At 52.1% G+C, this 19,378-nt stretch overlaps 5 protein-coding genes across 5 annotated transcripts; all 5 read left to right on the forward strand.

Moving 5' to 3' along the window:
• Positions 1 to 360: 360 nt before the first annotated feature.
• BDW70DRAFT_144387 (uncharacterized protein) lies at positions 361 to 4,007 on the forward strand (the record flags this gene model as incomplete). The annotated part of the gene is made up of 1 exon (XM_073738243.1): positions 361 to 4,007. One exon carries the CDS (start codon positions 364 to 366, stop codon positions 3,640 to 3,642), a length of 3,279 nt encoding a protein of 1,092 aa, XP_073591588.1. The 3' UTR covers positions 3,643 to 4,007.
• A 2,065-nt stretch (positions 4,008 to 6,072) lies between these two features.
• On the forward strand, positions 6,073 to 7,969 carry BDW70DRAFT_153906 (uncharacterized protein; the record flags this gene model as incomplete). Its single annotated transcript, XM_073739732.1, has 4 exons — positions 6,073 to 6,091; positions 6,141 to 7,556; positions 7,741 to 7,748; positions 7,880 to 7,969. The coding sequence occupies 4 exons, from the start codon at positions 6,073 to 6,075 to the stop codon at positions 7,967 to 7,969; spliced, it is 1,533 nt and encodes a 510-aa protein (XP_073591589.1).
• A 303-nt stretch (positions 7,970 to 8,272) lies between these two features.
• Positions 8,273 to 9,556, forward strand: BDW70DRAFT_172099 (uncharacterized protein; the record flags this gene model as incomplete). The annotated part of the gene is made up of 5 exons (XM_073743408.1): positions 8,273 to 8,275; positions 8,329 to 8,679; positions 8,717 to 9,106; positions 9,146 to 9,265; positions 9,371 to 9,556. 5 exons carry the CDS (start codon positions 8,273 to 8,275, stop codon positions 9,554 to 9,556), a joined length of 1,050 nt encoding a protein of 349 aa, XP_073591590.1.
• Positions 9,557 to 12,382: 2,826 nt separating this feature from the next.
• Positions 12,383 to 14,327, forward strand: BDW70DRAFT_172102 (Alpha/Beta hydrolase protein). The gene is made up of 2 exons (XM_073743410.1): positions 12,383 to 13,017; positions 13,094 to 14,327. The coding sequence occupies exons 1-2, from the start codon at positions 12,444 to 12,446 to the stop codon at positions 14,122 to 14,124; spliced, it is 1,605 nt and encodes a 534-aa protein (XP_073591591.1). The 5' UTR covers positions 12,383 to 12,443; the 3' UTR covers positions 14,125 to 14,327.
• A 2,760-nt stretch (positions 14,328 to 17,087) lies between these two features.
• BDW70DRAFT_172104 (uncharacterized protein) lies at positions 17,088 to 18,837 on the forward strand (the record flags this gene model as incomplete). Its single annotated transcript, XM_073743411.1, has 7 exons — positions 17,088 to 17,318; positions 17,372 to 17,537; positions 17,596 to 17,648; positions 17,741 to 17,960; positions 18,015 to 18,065; positions 18,125 to 18,256; positions 18,362 to 18,837. The coding sequence occupies exons 1-7, from the start codon at positions 17,292 to 17,294 to the stop codon at positions 18,835 to 18,837; spliced, it is 1,125 nt and encodes a 374-aa protein (XP_073591592.1). The 5' UTR covers positions 17,088 to 17,291.
• Between the last annotated feature and the right edge of the window lie 541 nt (positions 18,838 to 19,378).

Below are 19,378 nucleotides of genomic sequence, written 5' to 3' on the forward strand. Positions count from 1 at the left end.
TATGAAGGGATTTTCCTTCTCTTCATCACTTCCCAGCGCATCAATGCCTCTACCAGCAGACCCTGAATGCTCGTTTGAAATGTGATACACATCCTGGGTACATCTCGAGCGAGGCCACTTACGGTGCTGCTTCCGAGCCATCGACGCAGAAGATACACTCATTTGACATGCTCTTGTAACTCAAAGAAAATCGCATGCCTTCTTAAACATGTTACAGATTTCCAGCAGTCTGATGCCTCGTGCTTCGTGCGACAGATCTACATGACGAGGCAAGATGAGGCGAAGCGCCAGCAGCTAATCAAGCGTGCAGTAGCGTTCGCTCAGCCTTGCGAAGCGTTGGCATGAGGGGCAGGCTCAAGTCAAATGCTTACAGCCCTTATAACTTACCCAACTGTCCTCTTACGACAGCAACTTGATGAAATGTCAATAGGAAGTTTCAAAGCGGCCGTTGTCAGCGGCATCAGCGAAGCAACCGCAACTCTCGTCAATTTCAACCTCGACTTCTCGCTGTTCAAGATCGAAGCGCCCAAGGAATTCTCCCCGGTGGGGGACGCGCTTTCATCAATCCGTCGTGAATCCGCAGAGAGTGGCGTAGTTCATACCACTGCGCGTAAACTGGGCGCATTGTTTGATCCTCTGCTCCCGGATACGCCGCAGCTGATAAAGGCCTACGGCTCCCGCGCGTCGGAGATCGCCATCAAGTCCAAGATTGAAAATCGGAACACAAACTATGGAGTCTTTGAGAGTCAGGTTGGCGTCGATGCAACGAGCATCTGGGCTTCGGCGACTTCGGGACCGGCGGCCATCAAGGTCCATCTTCTGGCTTGCATCCTTGCTCGGATCTGGGAGTCGGGTGAGGCAACCGCTATCTGGGACGAGATTGTGAGAACACAGAAGCAGGTGATTTTGGCTAAGTGCAATGAGGGCGGCAGCGTGGATATGGTTTCGTGGGTGGTGGCTAAGCAGCAGATCAGCCGAAAGGAGCTGCGCGACTGGGATGCCAGCGCGCGGGCCTGGTTGTGCGTTGCCGATAAAATCAAGAGTGTTCAGCAGAGTAGGTTCTGGCTCGCGATTGACAAATTCGATCTCAGAGTGATAAATCGCTCCAGCACATACGACAGTGTCATTGAGGTTTGGAAGGACACCCTGGCAGGGATTGAACTGCTGGTCAGCGGCTCGTCGCAGGAGTTGCGGAGCGTCAACGTCCTTCTAGGTCTATCTGCGTGGCATCTCTACCCCGACATGGACGTCCTCACGCTGAAGCAGCCCATGGTCCGGCAGGACGATGACCTCGTTCCCGGCATTCTGACCGTCGGGCTCTCGAGGTCTAACGCCAAAGATGACGCAGGCATTCAGTGGTCTCTCCCACTTGCGCATCTTCGATACTACGGGGACCCTGTCCAGCGAACCCGGCTGGCGCGCGTTGAGGGTTCCAGACTGACGCTTGCTCAATTCCGCCAAGTTATCCTTGGCTGCGTTCTAGGCGGCTGGGGTGTCGATCCTCGACAAACAGTCTCTGCATTGGAGTGGATTATTGAGTTGGATGAAGAGGTCAAGGCAGCCATCTTGGAGGATTTCCGAACAACGTCTGCCATTAACCTTCATAGGTCTTGGCTGTCTATTCTTGCCGAGGCAGCGAGCGAGCATCTTTACGCGGACGATCTGGATCGCCGGGTGTACTCGAGGCTGCTCAACCTGGGCCGAAGGTATACTGCATTCATAGGAAAACCGGACCGGCCCTTCTTCGCTCTCAGCGAACCAAAAATCTTTGTGCAGCTGCCCCCGGACGTTGAGGGGAGGATTCACTGTCTGAGGACGATTGCTCAAACCACCGCTTTTGAACCTGCAGACATAGTGATTCGGTATCGTCCCGACCCATCAGCCAGTTTCGAGTACGCAACAGCACTTCCACGACCAAAACGATCCCTTGATGAAATGGAGGACGATCTTCGCTCTTTGAGCCATACACGCTGGGTGAGAATGGCCTCTCAACGCTTTATGCAGAGGCACTTCATCGAGGATATTGAGGGTCGATTTTATTATAACCCAAATAAGGTGGGCAGCCAGATGCTTCCACGGGAGAAGGTCCAGCCACTTGACAACGAGATTATCAGGAACTTCAAACTGGCGGGGAAAACAGCATTCCAATGGGACTCAGCTGGCGGTACTGGCAGATCGAATAACTTTAAGTTCTGGCTTGGGAACGAGAATGAAGCAGCCCTGTTTTATGCACAAGACACTATCTCGCCCCCTGAGTTGGCGCCTTTTCAGTTATCTCGGCTGATTCAGCTCTTCAAAACGGCCAAGCCCCAGGCGTCTAGCCTGCTCATTGCCCTTGATAAAGGACTGCAGCAAATAGGGGAGCCATACCTCACCTCTCTCAGGGCAGTGGCAACCATGGTTGATCTCTACAAGATCCTTCCGGGAGCGACCATTGATATCAAAGTGGTTGAGAAGCAATTATCGTCTACCAATTGGCTGCAATCCTTAACTCAACGTGGCTCGCAGGACCGTATGTCTGCTGGAGAAAGTATCCATGATCTTGACGAGTTCTCAGTCCATGAATCATCCGCGGACGAGCATGTTGAAACCGAGGGATTTGCAACCTACAGACCCTTTGCCCGGTCACGACATGATCCGTTTGCAGGCGCCGAAGGGCCCGTAATCCTTGAGCAGGAGAGTGAATTTGAGGCTCAGCTATGCATGACTGATATGGCAAACACTTTCGGTGACATGGACGACGATTTAGCAGAGGCCATAGATGAATCATACTCACGTGTCGTTGATATGAGGCATATCGGACTTCAAGTCGGGTCTCTTTTAATCCCTTTCATCATGACCCGTGAAGAGGCATTTGCATGTATAATTCTATTCGAATCGGGACAATACGATATTCCGTCGTACAAGCTGACTTCCGTCATGGCTATTTCCAGCAATGATTCTCTATTCATTGCTGCGCCCATGTTGTGCAGCCCTGCCGAAGAGCCCCCATTGCATGAGATCCACCACGTCACCGGAAACATCGGACGCGGTGGAATGGCACTGCTAATCCCACCGGCAGCACCACGGATTCGAGAAAGCACTGTCGACACATGGAATGTGTGTAATCATGACTCGTGGGATGGAGAGTACGTGGACTACTTTGAAAGTACCTCTTTGCATCTCTCCTACACGGGCTATAACATTCCTCTTGACGTCGGGACGCGCGGGGCCCAAGACTGGGAAATATACATGCTGGAGTCTGTTGTGAGTGTGCACGAACGGGGTGAATGGGTGGCAGACCTAGACATCCTCGAGGCGCTGCAAAGCTCTCTCCTTTTCCGAATACCTGACAGCCATGAGCAGTCATCTCTTGGTGAAAAGCACGTCTGCAAACATGACCACGACCGGAAGGAGCATGGGAGCTCATCCAGCTCAAATCGACTGGTCGCGCTCCAGAACTGGGCCGAATATCTGGCAAGACCGGAGCTGCCATCGATAGTGGTAGCAAGTTCGAATTGGCAGGCACAACTTGCGGCAACGGCGATTACTATTGCACAGGGTGGTGTTGCTTACGTTGTTAAGGAGGATGTGTGTTGTGACTGTGTTTATGAGGCTGTTCAAAAGGCAAAGGATCCGTCGTATGTCGTTTGCATCGCATAGCGCCCACTTCCGTCCCGCGCCACTTGATCTTGTGTATTGTGAATGTTTCTTGAATGTTTCGCGTGTTAACCTCGAGGATTTTTTGTCTTGAGTTTTGTTGTGGCGTCCACATCTATATGTCTGGACCAGTCAACCAGCGTTACTATCTGCCCTACCAGATGTACATGGTCCATATACATACATTACGCTAAATCAACAATCCACAGCAATGCCAGCCTAAAGCACCGTCGACAGCATGGCATATATTCGCACCACGGTCCAAGCCCGCAGCTCCAGTCTCTCCATTTCTAGACTCCTATTACCCGTTCTCTTCCCGCATTTATACTCGGGATGTACTTAGGTGGTTAAATCATGGAGTCTCAACCAAAGCATAAAGACGGGGACCAGGTGAAACCGGCTACTAACCATTCTTTTCTTTCAGGGCCGCTTTCGTTGCATGTACGCCATCTTCGCACATGGGGCTCTTGCATACATAATCGAATTGAAAGTGGCTATCCACGGAATGCTGAAGAGTAGGGCTTCGTTAGACACGACCTAAGACCGGGACTCCCCTACCCTGCTTGTTAGAGGGGATGAGCGTTGCTTCGCTTGGCCTGTTTATTTCCAATTCCTGAAAGGATAAATGATCAGCCATAGGTCATTAACCAGAACCCTTCAATGACCACTCGGAGAAGGAGAGGTTCCTTCCACGTCCTCTTCAGCTCCGGTCCGCAATAGTTGCCCTATCTTTTCGGATTGTCGTATTCTATCCCTCGGTGCAGTGACGTCCGCACTCCTGCAGTGAAGACAGACACAGAAAACGGAAAATTCTCCAGCATACAAATAAGAAAGACACGTTTCTGTGGGGGCAGAGTGATATTCTACTAGAGCAATTGCTACTTCCGCATCTGCTGCTTGGTATCAGGTAAGTATTTACTAAGTAGTAGGTAGTGCGGGCCGTGGTCTGCCAACTGGTTGGCTTGTGATTATTGCAAAATAATGAGTTTGTGAGGTACACCTGCGACTGGCTTGCTTTCGACAGTATAGATGGAGGGCAGCCGATATCCGGCTAGACATGAAGGTAAGGGAGGGAACTTATAGCGCCACCTTTGCCAAATCAAGGCAAGCCAGGCCGTATCTACTTGTTCGTAGCTTGCTAATTGCCAGGTCAAGATGACGTTGCTTGACAAAGTGTCCCATCCATCCTGAATGGGACCGTCCTACCCAGCATTTGGACTATCCTCAGAAGTGCACAGTCTTCCAAGAATGTATTTTTTTGCCTTCTTCTTACTCCCGTTTAATGTGCCCTGCGGTGGTTGGCTATCCACATGGCGCTTTGCGAAGAAACCCATCATTCCATAGTCTAGGTGCAGGCAAACTTTCTGCCTCAGGTCCCAAATCTTCTATACCTTCTAGACGGGGTGATGATCTCGGTAGGTACTTGCAACCAGAGAGGGGCTATGCAAGAAGCACAGTAGCGTGACCTTGGAAGCCCTATATTCCTGGCCGGCCGAAGAGAGCGCAACGGTATGAGCATACGGCCAAATCTTGAGCAAATAAAACTCTAGTAATGTCAACATAAAATTGTATATAACAAAGGTGTTATTACATGGCTCTTCTGATTCGAACTTCCCTCCTCTTCTTACAGTCCATCGAGGACCGCAGCAGCGAGTGCTCTCAAATTCAGCTACGCTGCCTCCAACGTCTCCTCGTCACATCTCACGGGTTTACTAAGTCTTGTTTCAGTAGTCCTCGAGCCCTAACTGCAGTATTATATAATAGAAGGCCAAAATAAGAGAAAAAAAAAGGAGCACCTACAAGCACTTGAATGCCTCGGGCTGAAGCGCGAAGTGAGAGCTTTGAACGGTCGGTGATGACAGGATTAATGGACGAGTGGATGGCGAGGAGGCCATGAGCGACTTAGTGTCTGTGTTAATACTCAAACTGCAATAACTTTGACCTGATACTTTTGTTTCTTTTGTTTCTTTTATAGAAAGTTGAAAGTTTTTAGGGTTATGGTTTCCAGGGGTTGTCGGGTGTAAGCGATGGACTCCTCTCAATCCCCGCTTGGTAGAATATAATTAATTAGTCAAACAGACATTATGACAGTTCGATCAGAGCTAGTACTACGGAAATAGAACAGGAGTGAAAGCCCCCGGCAAGTCTTGCTTTGGGCACCCTGTGCGGCACCTTGTTCAGCCCAGTCCTGGTTACCTGTACAGAACAAAAGCACCCCAATCTGCGTCCTTTGTACCAAAAGGGAAATTCTTGCGGGATAGTGGCTTGACGGTCGTTGAATTCATCCGATTACCTGATGGGGCCGAGATTTAGCGTGATTTAATTATTGGCTAGGGATAAATGGACACCTATTGGCTCCGCTCTCATTCGGCTATTTATACAGGCCATGGCCTGCAGCCTGTTCTCGTCAGCTTAAAAGTCAGGACCGTCAGGATGTTCATGAGATTTGCAAGCAAGTGCGCGTTTCCAGCGAAAGAGAGTAAGGGCTAACAAGGTGGCAGGCCCCAATGAACGCCGGACCATCAGCCGTGAGGATCTCGGCTTTTACAACGCCCTAGTCATCGCAGGGGTCTACGAGGTCACCGACACAGATACCGACGTGAAGGCAGCCAAGTCCTACATTACTCCTCTGAAACGTTGTATCCAGGAGTATCCATTTCTTGGTGTCGTCGTCAGAGACAAGCACACTGAGAAGCCATTCTATGAGAAAGTACCGAGCATAGACCTCAACAACCACATCTCGGTCATCAATAATGAAGATATCAACCCTCAAACAGAAATCAAATCCATAGAGGAGTTCCTCCTACCAATTCTTGACCGGCCCTGGCCAGCCGATATACCGCCCTGGCGCATTGTCGTCCTCCCTCTCCCTTCACACGAAGAGCAAACGACGCGCGTCTTCATAGCGTTTTCATTCTCGCATACCCTGGGCGATGGCTTGGTCGGACACGCCTTCCACCAGACCTTTCTCCACGCGTTGCAAGAGCGCATTGTGGAGGATGACAGCGCCTCTCTGGTACCCCCGTCAACCCAACAGCTCCCGCCACCCTTCGACACCCCCTCGAGACTCCCAATCTCATGGAAGTTTCTCCTTAGCCCGCTTCTAGCAGTCTACCTACCAAAATGTCTATCCGCGCTGCTTGGTCTCCGCGCAGCGGTAACCACCATCGATGCAGGAACCTGGACCGGCTCGCCCATGTTCTTTGACCCGTCAACGCCCAACAGTAGCCGAATTCGTCTGCTTGAGATTGAGTCCTCGCTTGTTCAAACGGCGTTGAGGGCATCAAGGGCACATGGATCGAAACTCACGGGCCTGATACACCAGATGATCGTTATGGCTTTGAGCAGAGTCCTCCCAGACGAGAATGTCACGAATTATGTCTCGGGAACCGCGGTCGATATGCGGAGGTCTGTGGGTATTCCGCGCTGCGCTTGGGGTCTTTATGTATCTGGACGCAACCAGACCCATCCACGCCCGTCTGACCTGCCAGAGAAAGGGTCTCCGTCTACATTCAGCGATGAATTCTGGTTATCCGCCAGATCCATCACCGAGGACCTCGCCCTCTGCGCGACCCGTCTCCAGGACCAGGCAATTGGACTGCTCCGGTATGCGCCGAGCATCAGGAACTGGACGGCCGGAAAGGTAGGGCAACAGAGGGACTGTTCGTATGAAGTGAGCAATTTGCTTGCATTCGACGGTGCTGCTCAAGAAGGGGGCAAATGCAGAATTACCAAGATGATCTTTGCAACCCCGGCGAATGTGGTCAGTGGCCCGCTGGTGTTTAACATTATTAGTGTCAAGGGCGGGAACTTGGTCATCGCGGTCAATTGGCAGGTTGGAGCTCTGGGTGTGCCTCACGAAGAGGAGGACGATTTTGTTAGCGCAGTCTGTGAATCTATTAGAGCGGATTTTGAAAGTTTGAGCGTGCAATGTTGAGACGTGTTCCCGTGTGATGCGGAGTTTAGGGCTGTTGAGTAGAGTGACCGGCAAGATATAGGGCCGCTGGCTTTTCCATGGTCAAGACCCCGTCACTATCTGGCTCTGAAGCCAGCACCCACTAGTAAATATCTTCCAGTAATGCACTATTAACGCATGTATAGCACATCTCGTCTTCTGAACCATCCTCCTTGCCGGCTTGCTGGTATTCATCATGCTAGCTGTGGATGCGGCGGGGATAGTCCCCTACCGTAGGCAGTGTCTTTTGAACCCAGCGACGGCCTACCAAAATCACGCCATCAGGGTGGAACGCTCTTCGCACCAAAACTGTCAAACTGTGAACAGCTCGAACTCCTGCTGAGTCATATCGCGCCCGTCGACATGCCTACCTAGTTCTAGTAACATGTGGATATATCAAATGCAGGCAGCGGCCGACCCAGTCAACCTTAGGCTGCTCTCCGCCGTCCTATGATCTTTCGTACAGTCACTGCCGTGCTGCAGATCCTCTAATCTGTAGTGAGTAGTGACAAGAGCCTGTATCACTGCCATTAGTGTGAAGACCACCTCTAGGTGCAGCCTCGTATTCCATCTCGTTAGGCTACATCGACCCCTCACATGCCGCCAGAGTATAAAAGCACCACAAACCAGACTCCACGGAGCACTAGCCTGCTATCTTTCCCTCTCTTCTCCCTGAAGATGGTCATTCACCTTTCTTTGGAAATATACACCTGTATCTTCTGCTTGCCGATGAGAGGGATGGTCGTCAACATGCATTCAAGCTGCGGCTGGTCTTTAAGACAATCCGAGCTATCATTGACCCTCTACTGGACAGGCTACTCGGGTCTCCTTCAGACTGTGCGGTGGAAATCCTCTGCCACAGAATGATCGCACAGCCTGGTCTCGGTGCCCGAGTTGAGCAGATTTGCCTGGAAGAGGACGAAGGGGCGGAAAACTCGGAAGACGAAATCGAAGACGAAGAGGAAGACGGGGACGAAGACAACCCGGATTCAGATTCCAATATAAAGGCAGAGATACGACGGATGGCTGAAAGGGACCGAGAGGGTAATAATTGCAGCAGCAGAAGCCATCAAACGCGCATCCGAGTTCGATTCGGCCTCGGGGTATTCCCAGGCCCTGGAGAAGAACGATCTGAATTGGCCCACGAGATCGACTCTGAAGACCCAAAAATGGATTCTGTTCTTCCAGCTCTCGAGCTTCAAGTCGCTCGCCCTGATGACCCGCACGGACAAGTTTACCAACATGGCCCTGTTTCTCCGGCTGCCCTACCTGGAAGAACTGGACATTGCTGTGATGGTCCCCGGCCAGGATAGTAATGCCCACAGTGCGATCAACTATGTTCCTCCCGTGGAGATATTGGGAACAATAATCAGCTCTACCAGCCGGCTGAGATCTCTCAAGTTCGAGGACATGAGCAGAACGTGCTTCAGGCCCGTCACCCATGACGCGCCTAAACTGAAGCGAATCATAGAGCAACGCGCCGCCGCGACCCTAGCATATCTCTCCATCTGTGTGACGAATAACGATGAAAAGGACTGGCGCATGGAATAGGAATTCAGTCACATCAAGGGCTACTTTGGGTCGATGAAAAGTTCCACGAGACTGCAAGGGCTGGCCATGCAGCTGGAGGTCTTACTCGGAACACCCTCGGATGGACTGCGACTGAAAGATGTCCTGCCCACGCAATTGCGGTATTTTACGGGCTTAAATCTTTTTGATCTCCACGGGGCGGAGGACTCGGATAGACTTTGAAATGAAGAAGATTATCTGCTGCAGTTTCAGGACCTAGCGGAGGCAGCGATGGACGGGCAGCATCTGCCCTGGTTGAGGTCGGTCAAGATGCATCTGAACAGGAGGGACTATTTTAGTGTCTATGATGACTGGCCTAATAAAGAACAATTTACGACTCTTTCCTCGTGTGATTACGACCCGCGAATTGACTTTGGCTTACTGGCTGAATAGCGAATTTACTTTGGCTGGGTGAGCGGCCCCTACGCCGATGACGGGCCAGGGCCGGATTAGAGGTCAGCAAAGACGGGTCTGACTTTTACCATGCCATACGGAGGACGATATAGCTTTTAGCTTCTCAAAATGGGCTGGGGCCAGTAATTAGCCTGACCCCTGAGACCCTGAGGCTCAGCGAGTATGGGTTATGAGACGAATTGGAGGGGGCGTGGTTTGGTTTCATAGACCTATTCCACTGCCACGATATAACTCCCGTAATCTAAGGTAGTAGGCCCAAGCTACAACATCAGCATTGCACAATCTCAAGCTTAGAATCTTCCAGTGTCCAGGGAATATCCCGTCCGGCCGGATAGTACCGTCTTATATACTGCCGAACACAAATTCTTGGCTGTTATCACGCTGCTAATATGTTCTTCAGCGCCACGACTCTGCGCTTTCACAGATAACCCCTCACATTTGCCGGTGGTGGGATTCGTCGTTCCTAGTTTTCTCGTTATAGTCTGCACCAGTCTACCAGGATCTGAAGAAGGCCATGTTGTGGCCACCAAGCTTGATCTTCCGTAGTGTTGGAGACCCGGCATGCGAACCTTCTTGGGGGCTGGAAAATTTGAAGAATACACGCTCGAGAATACACGCTCGATATCATCAAATCTATGGAGTACGCTTGTGGAACGGGGCGATGTGTAGTCTCCGGGCGGACTCTAAGTCTCATCCACTTCCCCGACACTACGGGGCATTGTTCTCCTTGGAGTCGCTAGGGCTCACCAAGCTGTTGCATCCAGAGGCTGAAAATCCCTGCTACGCAAAATTGGCATGGGATAGCTCACGACCTTTCTTGAACTGGTCGGCTTTGACCTTTAATACGCGCAAAACTTTGATGCCATGCTCAACGACACCTACTGTAACGCACCTGAGCGGCATTTACTGGGTGTTCCCAGCGCAGCAGACTGGCTATCAATTCCAATGCTGTCAACAATAACCATCTTCAACGTCTGCACACCATGCGTTTGAGGTCCAAGGCTGGTTGGATGCCGCGGTGAAGCCGAAAGGGCGAAAAGAAGATCGACTCTAGGTACAAGCATGACCCGGGTGAGTATTACTTCTATTCTATCAGTAGGCAGAATTTAGAATCGCTCCACATACCAATCACTTCGCAGTACACACCTAGCACGTATCTGCGCCAGCTGGCATCTGGAACGAATAGCCGCCTCCAAATCTGCTGCCTAACTCGGCGACAGGCTGTCCGGGGACTGCGTAGCCTAGTTATTGGTGGAAGACTGTCTGCTAATGATGATACTGGACACGCTTTGGTCAATACGCTATTATATCTGAAAATCCTTGTCGCTACAACTGGCAGGGGTGGCACATCTGACGTGATCAAGATGCAGTTTACTGCGGATGCCCAATGCCAGCACTGTGACAAGACACGCAACCCAGCCAGTCTATCAGAGCCTCTCCTCTGCCTCCAGAGGCCAACGGGCCGATGTCGAGGCGGTTGGCGTGCTGGACTTCCGGTCATACTGCTGACTGGAGTTTTTCAAGTACTGTTGTTTCACTGCACTCGCCAGATTGGTCTCTCTACTCTTCTTTGGCGGATGTACACATTGCGGCAATGTAGGAGCAGATCTAGAATATTTCGCACATTCTAGTCCCCATCGCAGTCAACTCTTTCATAAGGCCTGCTCAAGCAGACCGAGTGTAGTCTTTCTCTAGTAGTCGCTCTGCTTGGGATATACTATACCTCATAAAGTGAACAATCTACTTTATATACCACTACAGCAACCCGAAAGCAGATCAGACAGCTGGAGCGCAGCGTGCTGGTATGTCTCAGCAACTCTCGCCGTCGCACAAGCAGAAACATTCTCAGGACTTGACAAACGCCAAACCTTAAATGAAATCGCCCAAAATCCAAGACCCATCGCCGACTCGAAGATATCATCTCCGACTTGCCTCTCTCATCAAACCAAATCGCAGCCAAGCTCCCCATGCACACCAGTTGTCAGTTAGACTGGAAGCGACCAATACCTACTCCTTGGCCCTGAGCAAGAACAGGAAACGTTCCTCCGTTCGACTGTGCAGTTACGGCAGAATACAGAGCCACGAACTAAACAGGATACAGATTAGATGCAAGGCTATTCTATTTTCTTTTTCTCCACTTCTCCTCCGCCAACTATTTGTCACGTCCCCACTACATCCAGGGGAATGTGTGACAACCACGTGGATTTTAATGGATATAAACATTTTCCATCCGGACTCGTCCTGCCAGCGAGACGAGCCTGGGACTCTCAGGCTCGGCTGCTGGTCTAGACGTCATGAGACTGCTTCTTGGTAGCATGAGCTCTTGTCCCATAATAATGCGTTCTTTCTCTACTCTAGTTCTTTGCATTGTCGAGACGACCGCAGCGGGTTTCCCTTCTGCAGAATGGCGATTAACTGCCCATTCTGACAGCTGCTGAGTTTTCGCAAAGACAAGACACCAGAAAGTCCCAAACTTGCTTCTTGGCGAGCTGCAGACGAGCTGTAGCCTCGAGCGCTAGCAGTGGGAGCCTGACTCGTAAATGGTATATAGTGGTATGGTAAGTTTCTTGTTGTACCTGCGCCACGTGGTAATGCAAGTCTATCCCCACCAGCTGCAGGAAACTGCAACTTTGATTGGCTGATAGGCACTCGTTCCATGGATTCGATGTAGAAGCTGCAGGTCGCACTTACGGTTCGTCCGCGATCCGAAGAAGACCCGGTACTACAGATCCTTACTGCAACCGGTATAAATACTGGATCTCGATCTCCATTACCCCCTCTCTATCACCTGCCTCTCCCTTCAACGCCAGTCCCTGCCCTGCTACCTCTTCCCCTCCCCGCAGATCGTCAGTCAGTGCCAATCACCATGGGCTTCATCCGCGGCACCTTCAGCGTGACGGCGGCTGTGCTGGGCGCTGTTCAGGCATGCGCCTGCACGCCGACCATCCAGCTGAACCAGGGCAACGTCAAGGGCTTCACCCAGAACGACACCAACGTCTACCTGGGCATTCCCTTTGCCGAGTCGACCGCCGGCCAGAACCGCTGGAAGGCGCCTGTCCCGCTGACCTCGTTCCCCGGCGGAAAGTTCGATGCGACCGCGTACGGCCCGTCGTGCGCGCAGGCGATGTCTGGCACGGCCATTACGGCGCAGAGCGAGGACTGCCTGAGTCTGAACATCTGGACTCCGCATGCTGCAAGCGGTAACCAGGAACTGCCTGTGTTTGTCTACATCTATGGCGGTGCGATGGTTACTGGAGGCAGCAGTAATGCCCAGTGGCAGGGCTACAACTTTGCGCGCAAGGATGTCATCTACGTCAACTTCAACTACCGCGAAAGTCTGTACGCCTCGCCGAATGCGCCCGAACTGGAGGGGCAGAGCCAGAACTTTGGCATCATGGATGTCGAGCTGGCGCTGCAATGGGTCTACGACAACATTGAAGGTACGAGATCTAGTCTTCTCCTGTTGCTGGTTTATCTCCCCGTTTGCTAAGGCTTTACTTCTAACACAATCTGCAGCCTTTGGTGGAAACAAATCACACATCGTCCTGGGCGGCCACTCGTCCGGCGGCGTGCACGTCGACCACTATCTCTGGAGCCACCCCTCGACCTTCCTCGCCGGCGCCATCGAGATGTCCGCCAACGCCCAGTCTGGCCCGGCCATCACCCCGTCCGGCGTCGGCCTCAAGAAGGTCGTCCAGGACATGCTCGACGCAGGCGTCGCTCTCTCCTGCACCGCCGACGACTACACCCTCGACTGCCTTCGCGCCGTCGATACCTACGCCTTCCAGACCTCCTACTTCAACTCCACCTCCAACACCTGGTTCTCCCCCATCGTCGATGACATCACCCGCTTCTCCAGCTACGCGGACCGTTTCAGGGCGGGCCAGTACCCGACCTCGCTCCCCCTGATCGTCGGCAACTCCGACCAAGAGGGCGCGATCTTCGGCTACGTCTACGGCAGCGAAAACACCAACTTCAGCAGCTGGATCGGCACCTTTGACGCAGATCTCGCCTTCGTCCCTGCGGATGAGCTTTTGTCCGCTTATGACCCTGCCGATTATGCTTCCGTCTCCGCCATGAGCGGCGCCTCCTACGGCGACGCCCGCTTCTTCTGCGCAACCGACTACTTCCTCGATCTTCGCGCCGCCGCCCAGCCAACGTGGATCTACCGGTGGTTCGGGCAGTACGACAACGTCCTCCCCATCCCGGGGCTGGGCCCCTCGCACGGCAGCGAAGTGCCGTTCTTCCACGGCGGCAACGAGTGCTTTGAGTCGATCTCCGGCGTCACGGACGCCGAGCAGGCTCTAGCCGACTACATGAATGACTGGTTCGTGGCGTGGATCAAAAATCCCGCTGCCGGACCCGGGTGGGAGCGTGCGACGCCGGTCGATGGTCCGCTGGCCAGACTGGGTGTTCCTGGCAGCGAGGAGGCGGTTGTCATGAGCACCACTGGCGAGTACAACAGTCGCTGCCAGAAGACATATAAGCCAAACTACCCCAACTATCCGCATGTGCTGAACCCGGTCGAGCTGGCGGCTAGTTCGTGAGTTCGCATCGCAATGGCTGACCGCGGAACGGAAGACTTAAACTCCTTTTTGGACTGGCATTCAAATGTTCTATAGACTACTGTTGCCCTAATTACCTGTATCCTAATATAGAGCCTCATGGGAACAATATGGCGTTCTCCATTGCCCCTACACTTTGTATGCAATAAACTTACCATATACTCCTTCCTCCCGTCTCTCCATTCTTCTCACCTCTCTGTATAAAATAATCACACTGCACAGAGAGCAGTCCAATGGCAATGTGCTCAATCACAGCGAGTCTACCGCTACCCATTCGCCGGGTCTTCAAGCAGAGTACACGACGAGTATGCAACCATCTATACTGATATGCAAACCGCCCACCAGATACCGCCTGACTTCGCCTCTAGCAATCCCAATATCTATCGAGCCATCGCTCTTCTCCTGTAGCTGGGGTGCTTAAACAACTGGACTGTCTGAGTTTATCTAATCAAGAGACCTCGGTTCCATGATTCACCGGCTCTTCGGCCAGGCAGTTTGGCACAGCGGTTCACCAGCGAGCCGTAACCCTTATTCGAGACTTATAAGTATTCTTCGGCTGTTCTATATGGTTCTACCAGAAGAAGAGAGAAGACACTAGTCCTATATAGTCTAGCTGGCGTTGGATTTCTAATTTTATGACAGACTCGTTAACCTGTGCCTGCATCATCCCGGGACCTACCTATACCTAGGTATGGTACCGTAGCCTACCACCGCTTGGCCGCATGCGAAGTCGTTTGCAGCCGCTTCTATGCCCCCGTCCTGACCATGGGCCCTGCTTCTACTGTTTTCAAACCGGCAGCCAGTTTGGAATATCATGTCAAAGTTCAGACACATAAATACCCACCAGGCGTAACCGGCCTCCGCCGAGGCCGAGACGCAATCAATCCCGTATGAGAGAAGTACGCAGTAGAAAAATGTCAAGATTTTCCGATCTTTGACTCTGATAGCCGAGGTAAAAGGCAACCAGACTAAGCTCGGTGCACCAAGTGGGCTGAGCTGGACTAGTGGTGCGACTTGCCAGTATGGCCAGGGCCAGCCAGCTTTGAGGCACTACCTGCAAGACTCAGGAGTAGATGATACTGCGCAAACAAGACGGGGCCTAGATCATTGAACGCTTGTATTGATATCTACCATAGCGCCGGCATCCAAGTCACATCCTAACGCTGGCACTATATTTTGTTACCTAACTCCAGCTCTGCCTACGTAAAAGACCATGAATCGCCGAACCTCGAACCTCGGCGATTCAATAGTGTCCAGCGCCACGAATCCTCCCTTCGAGTAGAAGGATGTCGAAGCGAGTCAGAGGATCGGGTTTTGTATCCTGAAGGGAAGGTTTGGACGAACACAGATGCTATTATTATTTTTCTGTGGCCGACGGTGGCAGCGCCAATATCAGACTTCCAGAGACCAGATATGGACCCAGGCCCGGTCGCAAAGTTCCTGTAGCCACGTCTACCGGCTAGTCAAAATAAAAATGTTTCATAACTCAAAGCGACAGAGTAGAGTATGAGGCTCGTTTATTGATTCGTTCTGTGTAGCTGTTGAGCGCATCTCGGGCGTGCATCCATAGCCAAACCCACAGCACTGGTGGCCAATTGACTTGGGATTACATCTCCTGCGGCTTCAGCTGAAGTTTCTGAGGAAATTCTCTCAGAGTTATACTTTCGCAGGATCGGAATCCCTGTCCAGCCTGCCTGCGCTATACGGTGCCGCTACCATAAGCCCGTGGCGCATGCAGGAACGAGCCCGTATACGCGGAATACGGCACTGGCAGTGGACGGCCGTACAGCGCCTAGCTGCTTAGCTTGTACCTTATGCTCTCGTGAAAGAATAAGAAACTGCGCCACGGACCACTCTTAATTGGGCGGGACTCTCTCGCACGCTCTCCCTCAAACATGTGCACACACACACACACACACACACACACACACACACACACATACACATTCTGTCTCTCCCTCTCTCTTTCTCGCGATCTCACTTTCTGTGGACCTGGGTTGCATCAAAACAGAAGCCTCAGCCCACCGCAGCCAACCGAAGCCACCAACTAGCCGTGCAAAGAGAATCAGAGTTTGGATTTCGAGATTATATGGATCTCGGAAGGGCCGGAACCTTGGACTTACGGAGTACTCCGTAGTAGAGACCAAAGCTATTGAATGGTCCCATCCGTCGCGATTACTGCTGTTTCAGGTCTCTCCACAGCCCTAACTGTCCCCAAAACTTCCCAAGCAGACGTAGCGACTGCCTAACTGTCCTAGTGGTGGGGGCCAACGTTGGATGGGCCCCGAAGTTTTGCCAGACGGCCAACAGGAGCTTGAGCTGCGAGCAGGCTAGGCTGGAATTTGGGTCGGTCGACCCACACATATGTGGTTCTTGTTAGCGTGGATCTAATAATCGATGGATGCGCATGATCGCATCGATCGAAGTCAAAAATAATTCGATCTTCTGTGGGCTCAACAAGACGAAGGCGAAAAAGAATGCTTGGCTGCTGCGCTAGGGCTAGGCGAGTCTGGCTCTCAAACCAGCCGGGCCCACGGGCTCGGAAAATATGAAGATCTGGATAAAGACTCCGTGGGTACTCAACTTTATCCCTGCCAAGTTTTGGCGCAGGTCCATTCTATTTCAAATACAGGATCTTGATGTTCATGCGGGATGTTCATGCGTGCACCTCTGTATCAGCTTCTGGTCAGAGGGGTGGAAGGGAATGAGTAAATTACGTCTGCGGTAGACAGCTACAACAGACTGCAGTATAGTTACTCCAGTATGAATTGTCTTGTTGGAGAGAACAGTTCGACGAGTAGCCGTCTTTACTCTGCTTTTAGAATAGGAACCTCGTGTAAATAGGGCAGCAGCCCAGCTCATGATTGGGGTTCTCCCCTCCTTCAGAGCGTGGCCGGGGCTCCATCGGACCCAAGCACAACTGCGTCTCCCCATAATTGAGTTCCTTGGTTGAAGTCTAACGAATAATCGCTCTTTCCACTGGTACTGGTCATCATCGACCACTCTCGTCTTGTTCTGGCTGGTCAAACACTGAACGACAGTACTGCGAGTTATAACCCTGCCTGCCTGCCTGCCTGCCTGCGGCTGCCGGTGCTGTTGGCCATCATGCTCGATTATTCAGTACTGCTGTGATTGTGCCTACAAGCAGCATGGCGCGTCCGGATACTGGCCAAGTGGTACGCTTTCTCCTCCTGCTTGTCGAAGTCACCCCAGTTAATGTCGCGTGCAGGTGGCCTGGTATGTCTGTACAGTCGTCGCGTGCGTCTTCCTGGTCGCCCGTCTCACAGTCCGATGGCGGTTGCTCAAGCGCCTCTACATCGATGATGTATTCGTCGCCCTGGCCGCCCTGTGTCTGATAGGGGATCTGGCGATCCAGCATTACATGTTTAATCAGGGTGGGCTTACACCTTTCCCTCTAGAGATTCACAGCGCAGGCGTCTAACATCGGCGCAGGAATGTCCGACATGGCCCATGCCAGCACCGAGAATGCGATCAGAATGATGAAGGTAACACCGCAGGAACTCCATTACCGTTGAGAAAAGAAAAAAAAGGAAGTAAAAAAAAATAAAGAATGACACTAAGAACGGCCCTGCTGCAGATGATCATCCCCGGATCCACTCTCTATGTCACTTCGCTTTGGCTGATCAAGGCCAGCATGGTGATCTTCTACAAGCGGCTTGCCGATCGTACAAAGTACCAAACAATCTACAACATCACGCTTGCCGTGCTCGGCGCAACATGGCTGGTCTTGTTTCTCGATATCGTGCTCAAATGCTATCCGCCGAACCGCCAATGGAAGGGACTGACGGATCCGACTCGTATGCCCTGTTCTCTTTTTAAAGCCAGATAAGAAGATTCTAACTGTGCATTAGTGGCGTGCCCTGAGAAACCGACGACGATCAATTACTGGCTCACGATCCTCTGTACGAGCTCTCTGATATGGCCTGTCATGGGCGTATACTAACCTCACCTCGACTGCTAGTCAACATCTTCTCCGACGTCTTCATTATCTGCCTGCCCATTTCGCAAGTCGCACGGTTAAAGATGCCCTCGAGACAGAAATGGGGTGTGATTTCTGTCTTCCTGCTCGGCGGTCTTGTCGTTATCACAAGCAGTGCGTTACCCCGGTCTCTACCCCTCCACTCATCTCCTTCCATCCCTAACCCTATATCGACGGGCCGACTGGGCGTAGACTAACACTCACACTTATTCGGTACAGTCATAAGAGCAATCTACTCCCACCGCAACGAACAGATGATCACCTGCACCGTGTCCATGATCGAAACTGCCATCGCCATCATTGCCTCCTGTCTCCCCGTCCTCCGGACGCTCGTCTTTGGCTCGCACTCCCGCACCGGCACCTACAGCTCCAACAAGCGGCGGGGGTATGAGCTTTCGAGCTCGGGAGGTCTCCACAGCAACAGCGCCAATGTGAACAACAAGCACAGGACGACTGTCAGTGTCTCGCTCTCGCAGAGCCAAACCGTCATCGGCACGCCGGGCCTGAGCGGTACTTTTGGAGCCCGCGGTGGGACTCGTCTGGGGAGTCAAGATGAGCGGGAGCATGAGACTGAATTCTCAAGACATGAGAGCGAGGACGAGCTGGTCGAGACGCCGGTCAATATGGGCCCTGGAATTGCAGTGCGCCATGAGTACTTCGTCCATGAGGATGGACAGAGCTTGCATGCGCGGTAGCTGCCTGCGCTCGATTCAGTTCACTGTTGACTCGGCAGGGATCCCATTGGCAGCCTAATTGATCGCCGGGGCGATTTTTCATTCTTTCTTTCTCTTTTCCTTTTGTGCTTCAGAAGTCTAACAGACCTTGGTTGGGAGTATACTTATTCCGGCCCCACCCTCCTGAGACTCCGTGTATATATAACGCTAGCCGAGAGGGTCGCTTGCTTTGTGGTGGCGGCTTAAAATACATATCACATATCCGATTCTATTTTGATGGACGATGGACGATGGACGATGGACTAGAAATCACCATTAGCTGACATGAATGCATTCAACTTGGCCAGCTAGGAGCAGTAAAGGAATGGTTTTTATTCTGCCTTGATTGCGATGGGCCGGGCTAGAACGACCAATCCATAACCGTATAGAGGAAGGTCGGGGGACGGGGATGGACTTCACTCAGACACTAAAAGAACCCAGACCAATACTATCGAGTGACGGCTTGAATCTACTATTTGACTTTTAGTGGCGGTCATGTATAGGAGCTGAGCTGAGCTGATCC

This window comes from Aspergillus foveolatus (genome assembly GCF_047715535.1).
Source record: "Aspergillus foveolatus strain CBS 279.81 unplaced genomic scaffold BDW70scaffold_94, whole genome shotgun sequence".
Classification (NCBI taxonomy): domain Eukaryota; kingdom Fungi; phylum Ascomycota; class Eurotiomycetes; order Eurotiales; family Aspergillaceae; genus Aspergillus; species Aspergillus foveolatus.